Source organism: Condylostylus longicornis, unplaced genomic scaffold (assembly GCF_029603195.1).
Source record: "Condylostylus longicornis isolate FDR11 unplaced genomic scaffold, ASM2960319v2 ptg000055l, whole genome shotgun sequence".
Taxonomy (NCBI): domain Eukaryota; kingdom Metazoa; phylum Arthropoda; class Insecta; order Diptera; family Dolichopodidae; genus Condylostylus; species Condylostylus longicornis.
In genome coordinates this window covers 13,587,061-13,611,857 of record NW_026578024.1, presented here as the reverse complement: position 1 = coordinate 13,611,857, position 24,797 = coordinate 13,587,061, and the positions used below count along the sequence as shown (strand labels likewise).

General features: G+C 24.9%; 1 protein-coding gene across 1 annotated transcript in view; it reads right to left on the bottom strand.

The window, feature by feature from the left end:
- The window catches only part of LOC129611800 (cadherin-89D), a 54,955-nt gene extending 30,982 nt beyond the window's left edge, over positions 1–23,973 (bottom strand). Inside the window, exon 1 of the mRNA XM_055525147.1 lies at positions 23,799–23,973. Coding sequence (XP_055381122.1) covers positions 23,799–23,871 — 73 coding nt within the window. The 5' untranslated portion in view covers positions 23,872–23,973. The remainder of the gene's footprint in view (positions 1–23,798) is intronic.
- Positions 23,974–24,797: the final 824 nt, after the last annotated feature.

Sequence of the window (24,797 nt, the reverse complement as noted above, 5' to 3'; positions counted from 1 at the left end):
GTGATGCTGAGTTTCGGTGATACTGTTATCTGGTTTACTTATACCAATTCAGGTTATCCCATTATCAGGTTTAGTTCCTCTTCATATTCTTTTCAATTTTGTTTTCAGTTTTCTTTATTTACATGCATAATATTCCAATAATATGGCGATTGTTATCTCATAGTCCTCACCACAACGTTTCATTTTCATTATCGTTTTATTAAATTTTGAGTTAAGGTAATTAGGTGTGCATTTCAATATAATTATAAAAAGTGCAAAAAAAAAAAATTTTATATTTATATTTCATGCGTGTGTTCTAATTTCGAATTATTTACGAATATTTCGAAACAAATTTTTTTTTATTTAAAAAATTATTATAAATTTTTGTTTACTCATAAATACAAAATCTGTATGTGCAAGTATTTAAAAATAATAAACTATAATTTTAAGAAGATTTGTAATCCTTTCAAAATATTTATTGCACATAGCCTGGCTAGCTAGCTAATGAATGCTTTTAATTTAATCAAACGTTTAATTCAATATTCATTGACAAGCGAATCAATTTAATTTGATTTCCAGCTATAAAAAATAGCAATAATTAAAAAAATAAAAGAAAAATACCGTAAACAATTTGCTAAATAAATGGCACGCTTATGGTTCACGTACATCATTATTTTATTTTATTTTGTAAAGCTTTAAGCTAAACAGTTTTAAAACGTGATAATTTTATGGTAATCGAAACTTTAATTTAATAAGAAGAAAAGAAAAATTGAAAGTCTAATAAGCGTTTCAGTATTTTCTGAAAACGTCCGTCTCTCGCTTTTAAAACTTTGGAAAGAAGAAAAATTAATTGGAAAGAAATACTTAGGGTTTTTTTAGTTTCGAAAATTTTAACCAAGGCTTAAATAAAATTAATTTTAGTTTTTATTAAATTTTAAATTTCATTAATTTTAACCTTCATTTTAAAATGTATAATAGGAGTGCAAATATTATGAAGCAAGAATTAAAGTGATTGAAGAAAAATTGAATTTAGAAAATCATGTAGCTCTAGTGCTAGTCAATGTTGAAAATAAAAGAAGATTCATTAAAATTATATACGATTGTTGAGAACAGTATGTCAATTGTTAACAGAATTTACTAATAAAATTTATTTGTTACATTTAAATTAACTAATAGGAAATTATTATTAGTTAATAAGAACATTTAATATGGGTAAATAAACCGAGGTTTTATGACTTAAAGCGAGAAATTAAATTTTAGAAAATATGTTTAAAAGATGGTTTTTCGTTTTGAATGCATCCCCATTCTAGTAATTAAATTTTAATAATAACAGTTTTTAATTCAGATTCACATTATTGTGATTCATTGATTTTTAATCTACGTTCTGAGACAATGTAGCCTTTCAATGTGCAGATTTTTAATTCAGGAAAATAATTTCAAAGTTATGGAAGCATATTCCAACCATGAACTAATTAAATTAATTTTTAATTTGATTAGTAATACTGAAATTTTTTGTTAATGAAATATTCTGCATTTTAGTTGGATTACATTTACTGTATATCATAAAATAATGGACTAAATTGGACGCCACATCATTGTGAAGCATGATTTTTTTTTTCAATATTTTCAATCCTTTGATCAAAAACTTGCACACGTACAACACCTTCTCTCAATTTCTCATTTAAACTTTGTAGTCCAGTAATATGAAACAATGACCAATATAAAACCAGAAAATTATTTTATTAAGAATTTAAAATAAAATTTATTTCACAGTAACAATTAACTATACTCCATCAAACCAAATATAATAAGTTGTTGTTGCAAATTATTATTTACTTAAAAAAAACACATATTTTCTATTTAAGCTTAATTAGATTAAGAGGAAATAAAAGTTGAAACTAAATTTTTTATATTACCATTTAAAAATTTTTTTTAAAAAAAACTTCTAAGCTACTCAACAACTTATTAATTAATTATTATAACACTTTGCTTTATTTAACAATTTACATTTAAAATATGTAAGTATGTAGGTAAACATATATATGAATTCCTATAATACTGGTCTATCTTCCTCATTTCATGTTAACATTAAACCACATAATGCGAATAATAATAACGAAAACTTAAACAATGCATGTAAATGCCGCAGGACAGCTTTTCTTTAACAATTTCCTTATAGAAATTTTTTTTAGGCTAACATTTTTAACTGCTCTTGATAGCTAACAATTTATTGATAATATTGTTTTTTATTTGCAATCATCTTTTTAATATTTTGTATGTTATTCATCAAAATAAAAGTAAAATTTTTACTGCACCTATTTAAAATACACAAACACAAAAAAGGTGAATGCAAAAACAAAAAAAAAATTCAAATGTATGCGTATCTTCGTGATTATTGTGTATATAGAAAAACGAAATGAAAACAATAACAGGGTTTGATCATGATAATGATATTATCATATTAAATGTTAACACGTTTCGATCATCCGCTAAACACAGTAGAGCAGGTATGTTGTAATTGAAATATCGGACAAATATTTGTAACAAATAAAATTATAATACAATAAAGATGTGTTTTAATTTTCGACTGAACCTAATTGAGTAGGAGAAGGAAAATACGGGTGGATTGTAAACTCACTCTGGCGGAGTTGCGTTCTGTCGGATCTTACAAGTTTCTCCAATTTATCAAAAGGATAGTGCTCGAGGGGGTGTTGTAAGGGCTTGTTCCACATCAAATGTGAGCCGCAATAGATTTTTTGCTGGCTGCGATCTACATTCTACAATCTACAACTCACTAACTTATAGTCTAGCCTTAAAACTTTTACCAAGCGCAATATAAAATCTTGCAAGCCGAAGTCTTTCCGTCCAAAAAATTGTGTTCAAATGCATGAATCGTATATGTGAAATTTCAAATTATGTTAATATTGCAGAATTACAAATTTTTGGAACAAGGTAACCCAACAGTTTTCGAAGAAAATACGTTTGTACATTCTTGGTACCCCTAGGTACATTCAGGAATAGTTGACAATTTGGTACATCTTAAATTAATAAAATATTTTATTGCGTGGTGCAAACAACGTTAGTGAAAAAATGTATGGTACGGCTTGTGATACTCAAATATTGTTATTGGAAAATAGTTTGGTACATTTTAAATTAGTGTAAAATTGCTTCGCATAAGTTGGATTGAACAGTTGTATTTAAAGTTATTGTATAATTTCTGTTGTAAATGTTTATTTTGAGGGGGAAACTATTGATAAAACCGAATAAAATATAATATTTTCGAACATAATATGATTTTTTGATGCGGAACCATAACTGTATATTATAATACTATGTATACCATTACAATATACACAAAGTTTATGAATAAACTTAACAAGTTTCTTGAATATAAAAATCTGCACCTATAACCACCATTATTACAATTAAGTTAAATTAAATTTATATACGAATAAATGTTTGTATATTTGCATTTCTTGTATATTTTGCTTATTTTTTTTTTATTTAACAGTAACACACTATTCAATTAATTACTGCACTATTGTAAGAAATTCATTAACATCACGTAGTTCACGGGTTTATGCGTTTCATTATATTTATTATAAATTTATTTTTCCTTTCTTTTCAATTAATTTGATTCAAATAAATTGGATGATAATTTGGAAAAAAAAATATTATACGGAAATTTTTATATTTTTTTTTACATTGAAATTTATTAGTGGTAATTTTTTTTTCCAAATTAAAGAAAGGCCTAGATTACTATTAAAGGTGGGTAAATTCTTTTTTTTTTATTTTAACAACTACATTATCATTTAATTATAGTTTATAGAATAAATGATCGGTCTATTTAATTATTTTAGAATTGGAGAAATTAATATTTATTAATTAATTGAATTATATTATTTAAGTGAATCACTAATTTGTATTACAAAATGGTTTAAAATATTTGATTAGTTTTTGATTAGGATTTTAAATTCGAAATTTATTCATTTAGTTTTTAATTATTTAATAAAATCCGATAAGAGAGTAGTGCTCTACTCTATATAACTACAGCATTTATTTACAATTGAAATGAAATACGTTTTACAGGGTAAATGTTTAATTTAATTTGAAGTAGATTTCTCATTAAAAAATTTGTGACAATAAAAACTGTCAAAATATTTGTCAGGGTTGTTTCAGGAATAATATGACAAAATTTCAAATAAAAATCGTAACTGGATTATTAAGAAAAGTACTTTGTGTGTTTTTTACAAATTAAGAGCAAAATAGTCGAAATTTCCTCGATTTACATAAGAGACTGCCAATAAAATGGATAGAAATTCCTCTTGATTTGACATCAGCTTAATTTAATTGTCATTGAAAACAATTGAGAGTTTTGAGTGAAGAGTTGTTTGTGAATTTGTAAGTACCTACAAGTAGGCATTTAAATTTTATTGTTATATCTAGGTCCGTTCTATTCTCTATCCGTTCGCCATTTTCTCCGACTATCCGTTAACAAAACTTCTTTACCTATTAAGACAGAAAACTGAAATTTGGCACACAATTACTGGAAACTTATTTCTCTAGAAGAAAATTTTTATCTATGTGCCGCCTCTAAAGGTTATAGTTCGTTTACCAGAAAACTTCTTTTCATCTCCATCTCCTCTCGATTTAACGATCCCTCGAAATTTGAAAAATATGAATTTTCAGCGCTTTATTTTACCGATACTGTATGCTTTTTCAAATTTTACCAAAACCAAAAAACTTACAATATATGTCATACCATTAAAAAATATACTTATTTATGTTAAATTATACAATTAACCCTTGAATTCTACCATTATGCTACAGCTTTTTTCAATTTTTTTGTTGCTCACCCTAAATGTATGCAATACGTACATTGTTATTTTACAATACGTACAATACGTACATTGTTATTTTGATACATTGATGAATAAAAGTATGTAAATCAAATAATGTAGCAGCACATAGTAGATTGTGATCAAAAGCAGTATTTTTCACTTGTTCAAGGATAAAGTATCAGTAGAAAACCATTGGTTCCAACTTTATTAACTTATATATTAATTCATAGCTTCGTATTTATAATAATTTCGTATTAATTTTTTCGCTTAAAAAATTTACATTTGAATTCAATCCTGCAGTATCGTAATTATGTTTCAAAATTTCAAGAAATAAATTACGTAAGAATAACAATTACATACGTTTATCAATAAAGTGTTACCGAATTTTATTAATTTTCATTACATGTATAATAATTTTCATTTATTATACAAGTACCAATAACAACCTGTACACTATATACGTACAATCAGTAAATTTCACTTTCTAATCTACATAAATTCGGATATTAAGTATAGAGATTAAATAATAATTATGTGATTAATTACAATAAAATTCACCAAAACTAATTAATAATTATACAGAAAATTAATAAAATTTATGAATAATTTTTTTGTTTTTTGCTTTCATTCTTCAAAATATTTTTATATCCGTATAAAATTTTACACCATGTTAAAATAATTATTCAAAACAAAAATTAAAAAACCAAAAACAAATAAATTTTTTGTTTTAAACTACATCAATGGGATTATTATTTATTTATTTTGTTTTTCTCTTAAACTCTTAAAATATTATGATAATTTATGACAGTGCTATATAGCATTCACAATATATCTACATATTGGTAAGCATTCACAATAATAATTGTAAAAAAAATTAATCTTCATTTAAAGTTTATTAACATAATTGTTTCGAAATTAACAATTAAACACACCATATTACATAAAATTTTTATAATATCTGCACCAATTTTTGGTGCCAATCGAATAATTAACAATATTATTAAATTTTTTTCTTTCAGTTTCTTTTGATCCAGATTACCAGGTTAACCATATTATAATTATAAAATTTGTTTGCATGAATAAAATTGTGACAGCTTTTCAATTGATGAATGACAAAAATATAAAATGTTATTTCACATTTTTACTTAATTAAAGTTTTTTTTTTTGTGAATTAATTTCAGAAAAAGAAAAACCGTTTTCTTTAAGACACGATCATTTCCGAAATCAAATAAATTACCCATTATCTTGTATATTTTCGCAAATTAAAACAGAAATATAATTGGACTTATAGGCTTTAAGTTGTATAATTTGACACCTTTGTTTTGTTAACATTCTCATATACATATAGTTTTCTTATAGCGGCACGGTACTTCGGTCAATGAATTCAAAAGTGAAAATTCACTTTTTTTTTTGTTTTTTTTTTTTGACAAATACAATTGAGCATACGTTACAAACATATCTAGGTACAGTATGTAAGAATAATATAATATTGTCATATAAAAATCGTAATAGAAATAAAATGACAAAAGCAGTATAACAAATAAAATTTGATTTTAGATATGTGTGAGAAAATTGTCACATAATTGAGGAGTACACTAGCATAAGGTGACTCTATGCAATACAGTCGCAACATATATTAAAATTATTAATAAATTTGAAAATTTCTTAAGGTAAAAAGAAAAAAAAAATTTAAAATTTCAGGTGATTTCGTTATTAAAATAAAAATAATAATAAGAAGATAAAATAATTATTATAAAAAATAATAATAATTAAATGAAACGAAGCATAACAGAGTATAGAGAATACGTCGCTCATTACGGATCATAGCATTTATGAATCAAGTTAATAATTCGTCCACCGTAACTAAGATTAAAAAAATTAAAACGATAAATGAAAAATCAAATAAATATTCGTAAACTATTATACCGTTAACATAATAACAGTATATCTTATCATTGAAAGCATAATGCATAATAAAATTATTCGTTTAAAATGCATTATTTACAGATAAAATGTGAGTGGTATGTTAAGTAATCTTGAAGTGATAGGAATTACTATCTGAATTTCTATGCCTTTTTAGAAATGCAAGGGTGAAATTTGGCATGTTCCGTTTATTAACACCCCAAACAAATGAATTAACTAGATTATTAAATCCATTATAGCTGCTTATACACTCTATATTTCCGCTGAGAAAGGCGCCAGCATAGGATGAGGTTCTTTCGCCATTTCTGTGATCCTTTATAGTATAAGTAGATGATTTGGTTATTGCGCTCAGGGTGTCGGACTCTGGGGCTTGTAATTTCTCTTATTGTTATAGGTACATAATTCTTGAATTAAGAAAATTATACCTTTCAGAATCATAGTGGCGCAGTCAATAAAAAAGAATCATACATCATGAGACTTTTAGTGAAAATTTATACACTCACTTTTTCTAAGAAGGTGATTATAGTTCAGCTGCTGTATTAAATAATCAAAATTTTTCAATGGTTATTTTGAGAAAAAATGAGAATTTTAATATGATACGAGTATTAGCTCTGTAATCCATGATGACAATAATTGGGAAGTTGATGGAATGTGAACCATTGTTAAGCGGCAATTGTAAAATATTTATTTGAATTCTTTTCTTAGTTTTTCCAATTAGGTGAAGTTTTTCGACATTTAGGATCCCGAAGAAGTATTTTCAAAAAAGTTCCCAAACAAAACTATCTAAGATCTGTTTGACAACATTCCATTCCAGTATATTTGACACCCTTTTTCTAGAACCTTTTCGAATTTGTTTTAGTATCTCGGCAGGTTTGGTTTTCCAAAATATACTTGTTAAGATCTTTCGAGAATGCCTCCAATGACTACATTTGACAACTATTCTTTAAATTCCTAATAATATTTTATGATTTTGTAAATGTAGCTGAAAACAAGCTGTAGACTGTAGAGTTATTCAAGAAGTTCGAAACGGTACTATTAAATTAATATTTATTATAGTATTTCACTAATCAGACAGTCTAAATTCAAAAGTGAATTAGCAAATTTTAAAAACAAAATATTTAGTTGGAAAAATAAAGGAAAAACTTAATTAGGCATAAATTTGTAACTTTTGCTTTTGTTTTTCCGTTTCCAAAAAAAAAAAAAGCAAAAAAACAAAAATTAATAGGAACACATCACTGTTTGTTATACGATTATTCTTTTGGTCGCGATCAACACATTATTATCCATAAGACTCATTGCATGTATAGTTTTAATTGTAATTTCAATGAGTCTTAAAACTTTTGAGAAATAGAAAAATAAAATAATAATGTTAATATTTTGTAATTTCCTCTTATACTTTTATACACATAAATCTTTTAAATAAATTTCTAGCTTTTAGAAGTGGAAAGAAACGGCACATTGTAGTTAAAATAAAATTGAAGATGATTTCATTTTCCATAAGGTTTCGTCGTAGTCATCTTCTTATATACTCTATGATTTCTGATCAATTTTTGGATAAATTAAAATAAAAGTCCCATTACAATTCACTTGTTTATTCATTATTTTTGTATATACTATTCATGAATAGGTATATACATTCAGACACATTTACATATACTATGCATACATACTTTATGATCATATTTATGAACTCTATTGTTCCGATTTCTTGGGTGTTACATTCAAAATATATTTAAGTATACCTACTTTTATTTTTATTGAATAGTGTTTTTTTTCTATTTTTTAATCATATAGTAACAATTTCAAGATTACCTGTATGATTTCGCGGTTAATAAGAAATCAGCGCGTGATATAAAATTATAGTGTAATTACTACGAATGGGTTATATACGAAATTATGTAATAAAAATATATGCAAAATTTGTACTCTTTTTTTTTCTTGTTTTCTCTTTTCTACATTATTTACGGAAATTTATGAGCCCATTAGTATGAGATTTTTATTCAAATTTAATAATATTATAAAAAAACTGAATATTCTAATTTAAGAATACATTTTTAATTGGAATAAAAATTAATTTTATAAATATTCATACATAATTAATTATTATAAACGAAATTAATAAAGAAAAAACAAAATTATGTAACATATTCAATATTTTTAAGGTGTGAATTAGTTCAGTCTCAATTCCAGCTTCTTGACCATTAATGAATTATATAACACAAAAAAAAAAAAATAAAAATTGAGAAGAAAAAAGAGAAAATAGTTGTTTAGAAGAAGCTCAAACAGGAAGTTAATAATATTATTATGGGTTAGAAGTGGTGATATAATCATTACCAACATAATTGGGAGCAAATTAATATAGAAAAATTGGTATATAATTAAAATTATTTGCAATTATAACAGTTTATACAGAGTGATTCAGTAAAGAGTACAATATATGATCATTTAGGCTATTGAACTTTTAGAACTTTATGCCAAACCTTAATGGTTTTCGAGATACAGGTATTTTAAGAGTTTTTGAATAGTGAATTTACTCAAGTTTCTTAAGTTATTGAAAATTTTCTACGCGCATTAAAATTATTTTCTTTCGATTAAACTAACTGCCGTGTAAATCTATTCAAAATGATGTCTGCATAATTATTTTATGTAAACCAAGACCTTAACTCATTATTTTTTACATGCATAAAAATGTCTAATTTACAATTCTTACAGTGAGGGAGCTTTACAGTGTAAGTTCTCATTTTGTTCCCGGGTTCTAATTTACTTAAAGCTTTCAGTGACTTTAAAATTCAGAAAACAGGAAAAGAAATATATTATGTATTTATAAATAGCCGTATAGTTTTAAAGAAATCGATTCATAAATATAGTGCCATAATTTTCACTGGTAATTTGATTGTTGTCATTAATAAATTGTAGAATTTTCATGAAACATCAAAACAAGTGAAATAGAACAGTCACATTGCTAATTAGTCAAGGTTGAATAAATTATGTGAATTTATAACACTAAGTTGTTTAACTTGTCAACCATCTTTCACTTATTTAGCCTATAATATATATATATATATATATATATATATATATATATATATATATATATATATATATATATATATATATATATATATTATACAAAAAGGTGTAACAGTTTATTTTTTTGTGTATAGCTATTAAGAATTTCTTTTTAAAACAAATCTAACAATCCGTGAAAAAATCAATTTGATTTGCTAAGTCTATATTATTATTGAAATGGTTACAGCTAGTTTGATAAGTAGAATTTAGGAAAATTCTAATAATATTTAATCGGATCACTAAACAATACGGAAAGTTAAAAAAGTAAAATAGTGTAAATAAATGAACCAGTAAGTAAAAATAGTACATTACCAAAAATGTTTAAAATAATTTTTAAAAGACATTGACAAATTTGAATAAATTGAATTATAAGCAAAGTATTTACTTCTGAGTGCCCAGTGTTGGATTTTTCTGTGTTACCACTTTAAATTCAGATTTCTTTACAAATTGCGAGTTAATTATTATATGTGCATCAAATGCAAGGGCTTGCCAGGGCAAGGTGTTGAGAGAACATGTTGAACACAGAAGTTTCTCACTTTCTCAAATAATTTAATCAAAATTTATTAAAATTTCTCTTTATATTTCTAGAGAGTGTCCAAAAATTTTTTGAACAATTTTCAATGACATTAAATTAATATTAATTCAAATACCAAGTATTCAGATACATATGTATTGTGTAATTATTTTGACTTTATACAAAAAGTCAAGGTTGAATCATCTTTAAAGAATTAAATTAGAATAACGGTCTCAGACTCAAAAAAAAAAAATATAAAACTTTGTTGCAGCTGTTATACACAATCTAAAATATTTTTATTGTAACACAAAAAATGACTTGTTTGTTTATTTTTAATTTGACAAGCTTTAACTTATCATTTGACGTTTAATTTAGGATTTTTTAATGTATTTTTGACAATATTTGTTACAAACAGGCCTTTTTATTTGTGAACGGCCGCAGTAGCGTATTTTTTGCTCTAAATATTAAAACCTAACCAAGTTAAGTAGAAATCAGAACAAGAGTGATTTTAAGCGGCAAAATGTCAGAATCTATACAGAATACACATATGTACATACTTATTTAAATAGGTTTGTCCAGAATCAAGCAAAATTACCAATTGAATTTCACCGCCAATGGTAAATTATCTACGTATTTCCATCTCAGTGTTGCATTTTTGTGAGCAAAATACTGTTCAATTGATTTTGCCGTTCCGCTCATGTTCTAAGTTAATAATAGACATCGTACGCCGTTGCTGCTCACCGCTTTGGTTTTGTTTTCACAGTAAGGACTGAACACATGATTTCAACCCAAATCATACAATTTTGCCTTGTTGCTACAGAAAGTTTTTCAATTTTATTTCAATAAATTTTGTATTACCCTAAATTTTAAAAAAATATTAAACATTTCGTTGGCTAAGTGTAAATTCAATATTAGATTACCCGCCATATTCATTTTATAATTTCTTTTTTTTTAATTTAATTTTTTGTATTTTAATCTACATTTTTCGTTTTTATATTATTTTATAAAACGGAAGAAAAAGTTTACAATAATCTATATAATGTGATTGTATATTGTAAGTATGTATATTAATTGTATTTATTTGCATATTTTACTATATACAAGCCTGTATACTTTTAAGATATGTATCATTACATTAACGCTCTAATTTCTAATCTAAGTCAATGTTAAATTGTAACTGGAGTATAAGAAAAAAATTCTTTTTTTTTTCCAAGTCTTTCTTATTTCTCTTCTTTTTCTTATTCTTTTCTTTATAATATAGTATTTTATATTTATACATATGAATGTGTTTGCAGCATATGTAGTAAAATAAAATGAAATAGAAACAAGCAAAATTATTTCAGCCGGTATAAATCGATTGAATTTATACCCTGTCCGAACCCTTTTTAAAGTTTATTTTATTTTCAGTGTTGTTTGTAATGTTTTAATGTTTCATGGCAATTATTAGAGCCTGTCAAACCATTCTGTAGAAACTTGACGGATATCTCTGGCCAATAATCGGACACACAACTGCACCAATTTTCATGAATCTAACTTTATTATTTTTCCATATATTTTAAACTTTCTGTTGGAGTTGTATGGCAGCTACCCGAACCAGTGCAACCACTGCATTCAAATTTTCAGAATATTATGTATAATCTAATTGGACACATTCTTATGAAATTTGATACTAATTTATCGATTAGTTTTTGAAATATTTGAAATAATCTCTTTGAGTTATATGGCAACAACCCAAACCGTTGGCCGAATTGGTCTAATAATAAAAAGGTTCGTCCTTTGCAGAAAAGAAACAATTTTGTGCAAGTTTGGTGTCTATTGCAACATTCGTTTTTGAGTTACCGTGCGATCGAACGGACGGATGAACTTATCTAATTCAACACAGAATTTTAAGCTAAGTTAGAATATTATGTACACATTTTTATACCGAAGTTAACATACCCTTCATAAAGGTGCAGGGTATAATGAAGTGAAAAATCTACTTATTTGTTGCTTGTTTTTTTTTCTATTTCAATACAAATTTCAGCATAATTTTTCTTTAAGTCGGTATTCGGCAACATGTAAAATTAAGAAAAGTATTGCAAATTATTTAGGGCTTAAGAAAAATAAGAAAACAACAACTTGAATCTTAATAATGGCACATTTTTTTTTTTGTGTATTGTTGTATAGGTAAGAGAATAGCATAAAATCATCTTCATCACCTTCAACTATTTTTCATCTTATGAGCTGTAGATTTCCATGTACATATAGTTTGTGTATGCTCCTACATATAAGTGTAAGTACAATGAATAAAAAGTGAATTTCTTAAAGGTTGAAATTCTCACGTGTACCTACTAATAAAAATCTTTCATGTTCAAGTGAAAATAAAAGAATTACGGTTATTATTATTTTTTTTAATGCTAATAAATAAATCAGGAAATATAATTACAATAAAAAAATGTATTATAAGTGAAGTGAAATGCATAAAATAAGTATTTAGATACATAGAGGTGAGAGAATAGAAAAAAAAATGTAGTTGAAAGTGTTCCCAACCCAGTGACATATTGAACTCTAAAAATGAATGAAATATAAATAATAAAAAAATTATTTAAATATGAATTATATTTGAAAAGAATTTCAAATTATTTTACAATTCCAAATTGTAAAAAAAAAAAAACAATTTTATAGAAACTTAGGCAAAGATGCTCTTAGTATTTTGAATACATAAATCAAAATTTATAACAAATTACAATCACAAATTAATTTTAAAATTCGAAATTTCAAAGAAGTAATAAAAAATAGTAATAAAAAGTTACTACATTTTTGTCGGAAGAAAATTTATGAATGAATAGATTAATTAATTTAAAAAGTTGAGAAAGAAAGAACAATTTCTTATATGAAAATTTTACTTTTATTTTATTAATTAGCGCCTATAAATATGTATTTGATACTTTTATTGTATATTTTTTCTCTGTGTCATTATACGCACATAACCTCTTTTAATAAAATTATTAATTAGATTTTGGTTGAATTTACATGATTAATTTTTTTATAAGAGAATTTTAAATTATAAGAGAATAATTAATTTTCTGTGCTCTTTATATTAAAATTATTTAATTTATATTCAAGAGCTTAGAAAAATGACAATGGCGGTCTCAAACAAAAACACAATAATAAACAAAATAAATAAAAACCTGTTGAGAGAATTTCTGTCGATTTCTTAAATGATTTCTGTATATAATCAGTATATTTATAAATAGATAAATGGGGTTATTTCATTGGGTACACATTAAGACGTGTTGATAATTATTTACGCCGGACTTCCAGCGTATATAAAATTGCAAACAAATTCGAAATTTCAACATGTGATTGTCGTGCAATATAAGCTCAGTCATTTCTTCCTATTCATATCAAAATCAATACCGCTTGTCAACAGTATCAGTTTATGCACATTTTGAATTTTAAATAAGCCTACTACTGTTTGCACCTACCTCTACAGAAATTCAAGTATAATATTTCTATAGTATTCCTACTTCTATAGTATTTTCTTTAATAGTAAGATAGGCAAAATAAACAATTTTACCTCATTACTTCATTTAATAATCGGCATTAAACCGCAGAATGTTTCGGGACCAACGTTTCGATCGACGCTTAGGAAATACATTTCCTTCTCTATTATTATGAACATGAAAATAAGGTACGATGATCTGCTCTACAACTTAAATTTTTTAAGGGAAATGTGCTACTCTAAAATACATTGTTTTGATCCGATTTTATTTTTAATGCAGGAATAATAAAATTAATTTTTTTTTATAACTTCTCATAACGCAGTAATTTTTATTAGAAAATTGCATCTTTTTTTTCAAGCTAGGTAACAAAAAGCTTGTCTTTATCTATTCTATTAAACTGATTTCAAAATATTTTGTGTGGAATTTAAAATAATTAACTATAAGTAGATAGCCTAATTTAAGTATTTGCTTTCATTAAAATTTTCAAGACTCATGTAAAAATATTTATTTGAATAGTACAGAGTTTGTAGTTATAAATTTTTTTTTAAAATTATTATCTTCACCTTTCTCAAAATCATTATAAAGATTCATCTTTGATGAAATTTTTAATATAAAATGTTGAAAGCGCCCATATTTAACATCTAAACTTAAATTAGTTGTGAAAATCATAAAAATGTACAAAATTTTCTGGTTTAAAGAGCACATATTCAAAATAATCATTTTGTTCAAATCTTAATTTCACTTTCATATGCAAAAAATGAAAATTATTTTGAAGTTTATTTTCTTATTTTGCCAAAAATTTTTAAATTTTCTTATAATAATTTACTAATTTTATTACACTACTTAAATAATTTTACATTTATACAGTCACATTCTTACGTCAAATAATTAAAGCCATAAATTAAGTTTACGTTTACGCATGTTAATAGTTTTAAGATCTCACAACATAATGTAAAAAATATAGAAAACAACACTGAGTACCCATATCCATGGTACATTAATGAATGAGTGCACATAAAGTAATGAAAATGCTTTCGATTTTAGAATCGCTATCAAAAGTTATTTATCTCACAAAATTACATGGTATTTACAAAAAAAGGAAAAATTTTTATTTGAAATGTTGAAGGCTTAACAGAATATTCATCATCATTCTCTATAGCACAAGTATGTAATAAAAAATCTGCGAAAATTGTAAAAAAATATTCGAATAAAACAAGAAAACGATGAATTGTGTGAAAATTTTTTAATTGTTATAAATTTTAATTGTAACTTTTAAGGTTTTTTTTCGACTTCATACAAAAAAGAGTTGATACCTTTTTCGGGAGATCATCTGTCTTATTACACATTTCTGTTTGATGGGGTATGTACGTATGTACAACAAGATTTTGTGTACGAAGACATGTAAGTAAGATTTTTTTTTATATTGTAATAATATTGAGGTATGCCCTCATATTAAAAATTACATTTTTTAAAGTTCTCTTGTTATTTTGAAATTATCTAATTAAAATCCTGTAAAAATTCGCCCGATCTGCGAATTGAGTACAAACTATAAAAATATTTAGTGCGTCAAAGCTCGGTAGCACTCGCTTGAAAAGTCCTCTTTTATTTATTTTAAATAATATAGAAATGTTCTTTCCATATTTTCGCATAACCCGGCTGACAAATGTCCAATAAATGTAGAAAACTGAAAAATGTTCAAAATTTTGGTACCAATCATAATTAATATTGGTATCTAGAGTCAGAGAACCGGGAGCCACGAAAATAGATATACTCAAATTTTCATTTCTGGAATGTAGATATTTCCAACAAGACTAAAAAAGGAATATGAAGAGAACGTTGATTACTCGAAAATTACTCCGACTTTTAAATACAATTATGTAAATGTCGCTAGTAATGTTGACAAAATGGCGTTCTTCAATCGATAACTTAACTAAACGTTGTGCGAGTTAAATGCAGTCTGCAAAAATCAAATTTGATTCTTAATTCATATAATTTACACATTAGATGCTGCATATATGAATAAAGCCCACTTTGCAAACGGCATTTTATATTTTTAGTTACTCTATTTTTATCACTTATTTGGGAACTTTAAACATTTTTTTTTAAATTTGCTGCAACTCCACGAATTTTCACTCAAGGCAGATATTTAAAATTGTTGCACCTCAAGTTGTTTTTCTTATAAACTTTAAGAAATATGTTTTTCTTCGTCTATTTTTACTTATTTTCTATAAATTCGTATTCTATACTCTATCTACATATCTACAAATTTTGCACAAAGGCATCACACATTGAATATTATTAAAATATACAAGCACTAGTATGTATGTATGTTTGGTAAATTCCTATACTAGAATTTGCATTGCATTATTGTGTGTAATAGAAACCCAGATTCGAAATTTTTTTTAATTGAATGCAATAATTTTATGTATATACATAGAATAATAATATGTACAGTTGTATAATAAGTATATGTAGCTATATGTATAGTATTCCAAAATAGTTCATTTATGTTAATTAAAGATTTTCCCTTTTTGGAATTTTCAGCGAAAAATCTAAGAAGAATAAAAATTATTTGAATTGATATCAATACACTGCACTACTCTATCTACATAACATTTAAGATTCTGTTTAGCTCATAAAATTTTACATTACAGTAGAAGTACCTACATATACATACACACAAGAAGATGTTTAATTATAAAAATATCAAAAGAATAGGTGGAAATTGCGTAAAAAAGCATAAAATTTTTGTCTTCTAAATCTTGTTCATAGGTAAAGATAATAATATGATTAATGTGAGAAAATTTAGAGCAAAAAACGGAAAAATTAAAAGTGTTATTGATTTCATGCACAAAAACTAAAATTGCAAAGCAATGAAAAAAAAAAAACATAGCGAAAATTTCATTTAGAATAACTATGCGAAAATGATTTTCCCCGAGTTTATTAACTCTATATACTTGTAATGTATGAAGACAATGAAAAATATGGTACCATATCTAGTTAGTTCTTTGGGAAATTAAAACTTATAAAAATATTGAGTGTATAGTTTAGTACACTTGCTACATCTGCATAGCTCAATAATAAATTTTCTTTTCTTTAAGATTTATTGGGAATACAAAGAAGATTTTTTTTAAATAAAAATAGATTAAAAGATGATGAATAAAAATATTATCCAAATCTGTCATAATTTAATTTTTGAATTAGTAGCTTGTTTTGATTTAGTATGATGAAAAATAAGTAACATCTTTATTATTGTAAATTGTAATAACAGTAAAAGATTTTTTATAGTTTGTGAAATGTAAATTTTACAACTCTATTTTTAAGCGTTGTTAAAATGTAGCAAATTTTTCTTTTAAGTCTTTACCGTAAATTATGGTATGTTTTGAAATTTAAATTTTTCGCTAAGTTTTAGAAATGTCGCTGAATTTCTTAAAGCTGCAGCCTTTTCCAATTCCTTGTCATCACAGAAAGTATACTCGTATAATATCATCCAATCAAATTTAAATTGCTTTTTCGTTTACCACTTTTAATAATTTTGTATTACTGTATAAATTTGTAGACACACACATATTGATAGAATGAAATCCGCCATCGAGACCTTTCCAACGAGTCCTCTTCCCAGCTAACGCATTCTTCTTGTGTAGAACTTAATAAAGTTTCAAGATTTCAATGCGTCAGAAAGGACGGGTTAAACAACCCACAATATTGGAAGAATTATGTATAACTAAAGGAAATTTGTTACTTAAGTAAGAAAACGTTTCATTTGCATAATGTGCCTTCTTTTAAAACAACAGATTATTATGTAGAAATAGCCAGAAATCTGCAAAAATGACATTGTTGTTATTGTTTAGCGCGTACATAAAGGTTTTATCATTTTCGTACAACAATTTACTTACACAGGGGTCTACCAGGCCTCAATGTGTAATATCGTAAAAATATTATTAAATTAATAATGATAAAATAAAAATTATAAAAAAAAACTAACTAATTCAAATCAGTTATATAATATTATCACTCGGGTCTTTCAGACTCGGGTCTTTCATACTCCACAATGACCACAATGAATGTGTGAGTATTCCGGAAAAAAAAATTATAAGTACATTATGTACCTGCGTTTCTATTGTTTTGTTGAGTCGGGCATTGCTAATCGTTGTCACCAACCCTGTCACATGCATTTGAATACAAGTGTGTACAATATTTTCATATTTAGGAAATTAAAAAACTCAAAAAATTTTTAACAAGACACCAAAAAAAAAAAAACCGAACACAAGATTATGATAATTTCAATAAAATTAAATTTTTTTTTTTTACTACTATTTTAATTATCTGATTTTTATAGTTTAATTATCATTTAATAATAATATTATTATTATTTAATTACCTCCTATTATAAATACCCAATAAAACTGATCAGATAATTAAAAAAAAAAATTATATAGTAGCTATTTAAAGAGTTATTTTACATACCGCATACAAACATACACACGCTTAACAAAAAAATTTTATCTGTTATACCAATGTATATATAAATTTAAATGTTCTCAACTTGACCTAAATAATTATTATTTTTGGAAAAATTCCTAATACAAAAAAAATTAATTCAATATTAAAATAAAAAAAAAAAATTAAATTTGTCTTTAAGATTTATTGTTATTGCTACAAAAATGTTTGTTAAACCAAAAGATTATCTTATTAAAATTAAAGCAAAAATTGCAATATTCCAAGGCAAAAAAAAAATATTTTTGTTTGTTATCTTATTGATTATTAATATTCCAAATTTTCTTGGTGATATTGTAAAATTTTTAGTCGAAACTAAGTGTACATAAAAAAATTTACATATGAAACGCATATAATTTATGTTAATTAATTTTTGTTGGTTTTTTAATTTTTCTTCATAACTTCTATTACTTACTATTATCACCTGGCTGTGCGCATTTCAATGCTAATGCTTATTAAATTTTATTTAAGATTAAAATAATAGATAACTAAATTATGTATTAAAAATATTTGATATGTAAATTTGTAAATTAAGAAAGAAACAAAAATCTTTTGGATTTTTGTTGGTTTTTGATGAAAAATTTGTGTGAGGTCATAAACTTCTTGTATGCCAATATACAAGCGTATGTTTTGGCGATGAAACCGACAACCGACATAAATGGATAACATTTTTGTGTTATAATGCATTATACCGTTATAGTTATATAGAAAAAAAATTAAATTTTTTTTTGTTTATTTGGGCTTTCATTTGTGATGAGAAAATTTAACAAATATTGCAGAAAACTGTAATTTTTTTTTTGTTGTTTTCAAATAATATTGTTATCTTATCATTAATAGTAGTAGCCTTCATCAAAGGTTATTGACTTTGGTGAATTTCCTGGAAAAACAAAATTTATTTAATTATGTAGTATGGTTTTTGCGCGATTATTTATTATGGATGTATGTGCCTATGAAATTTGCATATACTTATGGGAGAGTTTTATAAATTCAACAAAGACAAAATTTAGATATTTGAAAATTTATGCATTTGTTTGTACTACACGTGCGTACTTTTTACAAAATTATTAAAAATATTAATTTAAGAATGAAATTTTTTGAAAAAAATATATTATTTTTGAAGGATTTACTTATTATAATTTTTTCTTTTCTTTGATTAAATCTGAAAAGATTAAGTTCATGCGATAAATATAGATAACACACCTATATATATTAATATTAAATTTATTAAATCACATTTTATTTTAAAATTTATGCATGTGAATTTAATTAAATAAAATTAAGTAAATCTATTTTATTCAATTTATAGTTATGTTAGTTAAAAAATGTAGAAAAATGTGAGGTTATATTAAAAAAATTAAAATTTTATGAAGATCTAAAAATGTCTTTTAGTTTTAAAAATTATTTTATAAATGAAAATATGCAAAGTATCTAGTAATTTTTCACTAAGTCTCAAAAACATTATTCAATTTTATAGTTCAATAATATTTCATTGGGAAAATTTATCCGTGATATTATTTTTTTGAGGCGACATTGATACTTATAGCTTAAAGTTTTTAAAGGAATTTTTCATAAGGAATTATGAAAATTATTTAAATTATTATATTATTTGGTTTTCAGTGTATTTAATATTTAAAAGAAGTTTAACACGCAATTAACGTCACATGTTTTGTATATATACACTCGTTAAAGATCTGGAGATTCCATTTGAATTACCAACTTTGAATTCTATGGGAACATATTCCGATTTTCATATTTTCTGCTATTAATTTATTAAATCTATTATTTCGTTATCTTTTTAATATAAAATAAGCCGATTTGAAAATAAGAAAAGAAAAGAATAATTTTTTGGATTAATTTCTTAACATATTGCAAAAATCAGCCCTCATAATTCTTTAAACGAGCCAAAATAAAAAAAGTGCTTATTAGTTTCACTCTGTCCGTCCGTCCGTCCGTCTGTCCGTGTGTCTGTTTACAAAACTTCTACACCCTTGAAGCTAGAAAGCTGAAATTTCATACGTACATAGATTTTTACTAGAAACTTATTTTCGTAGAACAAAATTTTTATCTATCTCCCCCCCTTTAGAAGTAATACCCCCCCGAAACCCTAAAAATGCCATTCTTTAATTATTTAGTGCAATGAAATCATAAAGATTTTTCAAATTTTGCAAACGCAGAAAGGCAGTGGCTTGCTTCCCCTTGCGGGGTATACTAAAGGTTAACTTTAGAAAAACAAAATGGCCGCTCAAATTTACCGTTATCTAAAGTCCGTTTTTTCCAAATTTTTGATGTCGTTTATTTTCTAGACCCCAACCTGTAGAAGCTTGAAATTTTATAGGCTTTTAGACATTAACAAATAGTTCATTTCGTTGGAAGAAAATTTTTTTCCATCTCCTTCCCCTCTCAAGTTATTGCCACTTGAAATTTGTAAAATTTGAATTTTTGACACCTTATATTTCCGAAACCGCAAGCTTTTTCAAATTTCTATAAACACAAAAAGCAAACGGTAAATTCCATGACATTAAAAAATATAATTATTTTTCTTAACTCACATAATTAAACCTTAAAATCGAGTATTATGTTAACCCCTCTTTATATTAATTTTTGCTTTATTTCAAAGACTGCATGTATGTATCATCCTAAATATATGCAATCCTAGAAAGAGTTTTGCGTATGAATGAAAATAATTTTTAGAATGTGTGATAGGTATACATAGACTGTATTTAAAAGCAGAATTTTCACTTGCTAAAGGGAAAAGTGCTACAACACAAACCATTGGTTTGACCCAACTTTATTTAGGATTGTAATTTAAAATTGTAAGTGGCAAGAGTGCAGTTATAGTAAAAACTTTAAATTTTTATTAGGAAAATTCGCCCTTTATTAAAGAAATTTTGATATCTTGAGAACAATAGGTATTTACCGGTTTAATTCGAAAAACCTACTCATTTATCTTGTAATAAAAGTTTAAGAAGCAACAAAAGATCTAAAAAGTCCAAAAAAAGGTCATTATTTTGTTTGGACGCTCCTTTCTTAGTGTAGTCAAAAGGTTATATATTTCAAACATTTTTTCTTATACTTAAGTTCTTCGGCAAAACTTTGGAACACGTTTTTTGAATCATGTCTGTCCAAGTAAATGAACTCATTACTAATATCACATATCTCTGAGAATTATGGTTCTTTATAGGTTCATGTTATGGGACAAAGCGTTCTATTATTTATACAAGCTATGTTTATGCACAAAAATTGTGTTATATTATGTATATCAAGTTATGTATGTTATATATGCGCTCAGCAAACATATGTACATCATTTTCTTATACAAAAATTTTTACTACAGATTTATTTTTACATTAAATTTGGGACTTGAATCCATGTTAAGCGCAACCAAAACGTAGTTTACAAAATTTGTCATTATACATAATTATAGTGTGACAGAAAAGTTGCATAAAAATTTATTATTTCATCTTAATTGAGCTTGGTGTTACAAAATTTAATTTTAATTCAAAACCAGAAATCATTTTAAATCTATTAAATTTTTTGATTATCGCTTAAAAATAATATCGCGTATCTTAAGTTTTTTATTTAATTTTTTAATCATAATAACGGTATTGGACGACAAAAAAATTGTTGTATACAAACATTATTGCATTATCGTTTTCTTAAATTAAAAACGATTTATAAAAGAAAAAAAAATTAAAAAGAGGTTAAAATTTTAAATAAACGTTAATTTTCACTCATGTTATATAACTTGTGTATAAGTGTGCAGGTTTATTAGCAAAAAATTGTAACGAAATTGTAAAATTTTTAATAAATTCGTAAATTTTATTGGAGACGCTATAACTGAAAAGTATTTTAACAGTTTTTAGTTAATGTTTTAATTCATAAATTTTCAAAATTCCAGATCATGCATGAATTATATAAATTACTTATGAATGGCGAGACACTATCGATTATTTGAAAAGCACAATGCTATCTACATATAGTCAGAAGCACCAAGGAGTTGTAAATTGATAACCAGCCTCAAATTTACTTAAAAATTCCTTCTACTTCATAAATATTTAATATAATGAATTTTGTTACTGCTTAAGATACTTTAACTTTTAGTGTAATTTTTTGCAGTAAATTTTTTTTAAAAGAATTTTTATACAATTTATACTGTAACCTAGCTTTAGCACAAAATTGTCAATCTTTAAATTGATGCAATCAGTCTGTCATTCAGGAATTTAAGTGTTTCATATATATTAATGATAGAAATAAATTACAAGACATGTAGTAATCTCTTCGATATAAACCAAGCAAAACTCGAAAAATTCTTCTATTAATTACTATTAAAAGAGCAAAAATATTTAAGATTTTAATAATCTCGGTATTTTTTAATTTGAAATAACATCGCCATGATTTTTAAACAAAATTTTCAATTAAAACTTTAAATTACACCATTACACCATTAAAACGGAGTCCATTATCCTAAAAAAGTTGTAAATTTTAAAAAAATAAATCAATTTTTACATGAAAACGTTATAAAAATAAGTACATTAAATTAAATTTCAGAAGATGTTGGCGGTGCAGAACAAAAAGTTAATAACAAAACACAAAGAAACAGGAAAGGGCTAAATTTCAAGGAGAAAACGAAACGATATAACCCGAAGTACCTGTGTTTCCGGTAATAAGGCTCTAAATTAAGGCACTGTAAGAGACTCTTGATATATTAATATTATTGATTCAATTATTTACCAAGGATTAACTCTAATTTATACCACAAACCGTAAAAGCTAAAAAGTTTTTTGAACAAAATTAAAATCAGCTGCGAATCATGCTTCGCAAATATTTAAAGATTTTGAATAGCTACCATGTCATTATATCACCAAAATTAATAAAAACCTATTATTTATGAAAAAAAAAAAAACAAAAAAATTTTGAAAAATCGAACTATATTACCTAAGAAACTCGCTCTATGCCCATTAAGTAACCTAATGCAGCACTTTTTCAGCGCATACTTAGGAGTACAGCTATACCTAAAATAACTGTAACTGAAATTATAGCCTTCACTAAAGTCTATAAAAAAAATCTGCTTTTAACAGTCTTTGTCTACTTAACCGGTTGTGGTACAGTCTAATAGTAGAACTCTTTTTTTTTATTAACGGTTGTACATCGTATATTTCAATGCACGTCGTGTATTATAACATAAGCAGTGGCCCCTGGATAATTATTTAACGAATAAACATTTTAGATATCGAAAATTCATTAATAAGGATTGGTATTCGAATATGTCACAAAAAAATTCTTCTCTTTAGATTTTACTGCACTAGCAATAAAAAAAAATGACATTCGAATATAATCGAATACCAAGAGGCCAACTTACACCTATTTACTGCAAACTCAACAAAATTTAAATTTAGCTCAATAATTTTATTTCTATAATATTTTCTCATAAATTAAAAATTGAAATAAAATTTTAATAAAAATCATAAATTTTTAAAATTCAAATTTTACCTTTTGTAACACAATGAATTAAAAATGTAATCCAAATTAAAATTTTAATAACTTTAATCCCAGTTAAATTCATAATGATTTTTGTTTGTTTGTTTATTTTTTTATTTTATAAAATTCTCCTATTCAACACTCCAATATAGTGTGTATGCGTGTGTGTGTACTAAATATTAAAAATACTGATCCTCTTAATTAATTATTATTTAAATAAAATTATGGTTAACAGTTAAAATTCTCAATCTTTTCCATTTCTATATTCATTCGTTTAAATTTTATAATGTGAGTACACGAATATGTGAAACGAACAAAAAAAAACGGAGTGTGTTGTGTCGTGTGTTTGCTTGTATTATAATTGTTATTTTTAATTGTTTTGTTTAAAAATTATTGTTTAAATAAAACTTTTTCTTTAATTATTTTTCATATTTTATTTTGTTTCTTTTTTTTTTTTGCAGCAATTTAAAAAATTTATTATAAAAAATTTTCTCTTTTTTTTTTATAAAAATTTTTTTATTCAAAATTTTTCTAACACCCTTTTTAAACAATAAAAAAATGTATTAATTTTTTAAATTTTTTGTTAAAAAAAAAAATAACAAAAAACAAACAATTTTTTTTTTAGTTTAATATTAAAAATTAAATTAAATTTAATATTAATTTTTATTTCTTTTCTTAATTTCCAAAAGAATTTCAAATTAATAAATTTAATATCAAGTTTTTATTTTCATATTTTTTATTAAAGCCCACGCTCTATGGTGACATATAGATGGCGCGTTAATAGAAATTCGATTTTATTAACTGTTTATTTCAAAATTTATGTCGAATTCGATACGAGGTGAATATTTTTTGAAGGATGATTAAATAAATGGTAAGTAAGCGTTAGAATATATGCACACGATTTCGAATTTTTAAAATTCTCAATTAAATTTTAATTAATTTGCATTTCGGGTGTGTTGCGTTTATATTCTGCGTTTTGCGTTATAACAGCAATAATTTGTTCAAGTTTAA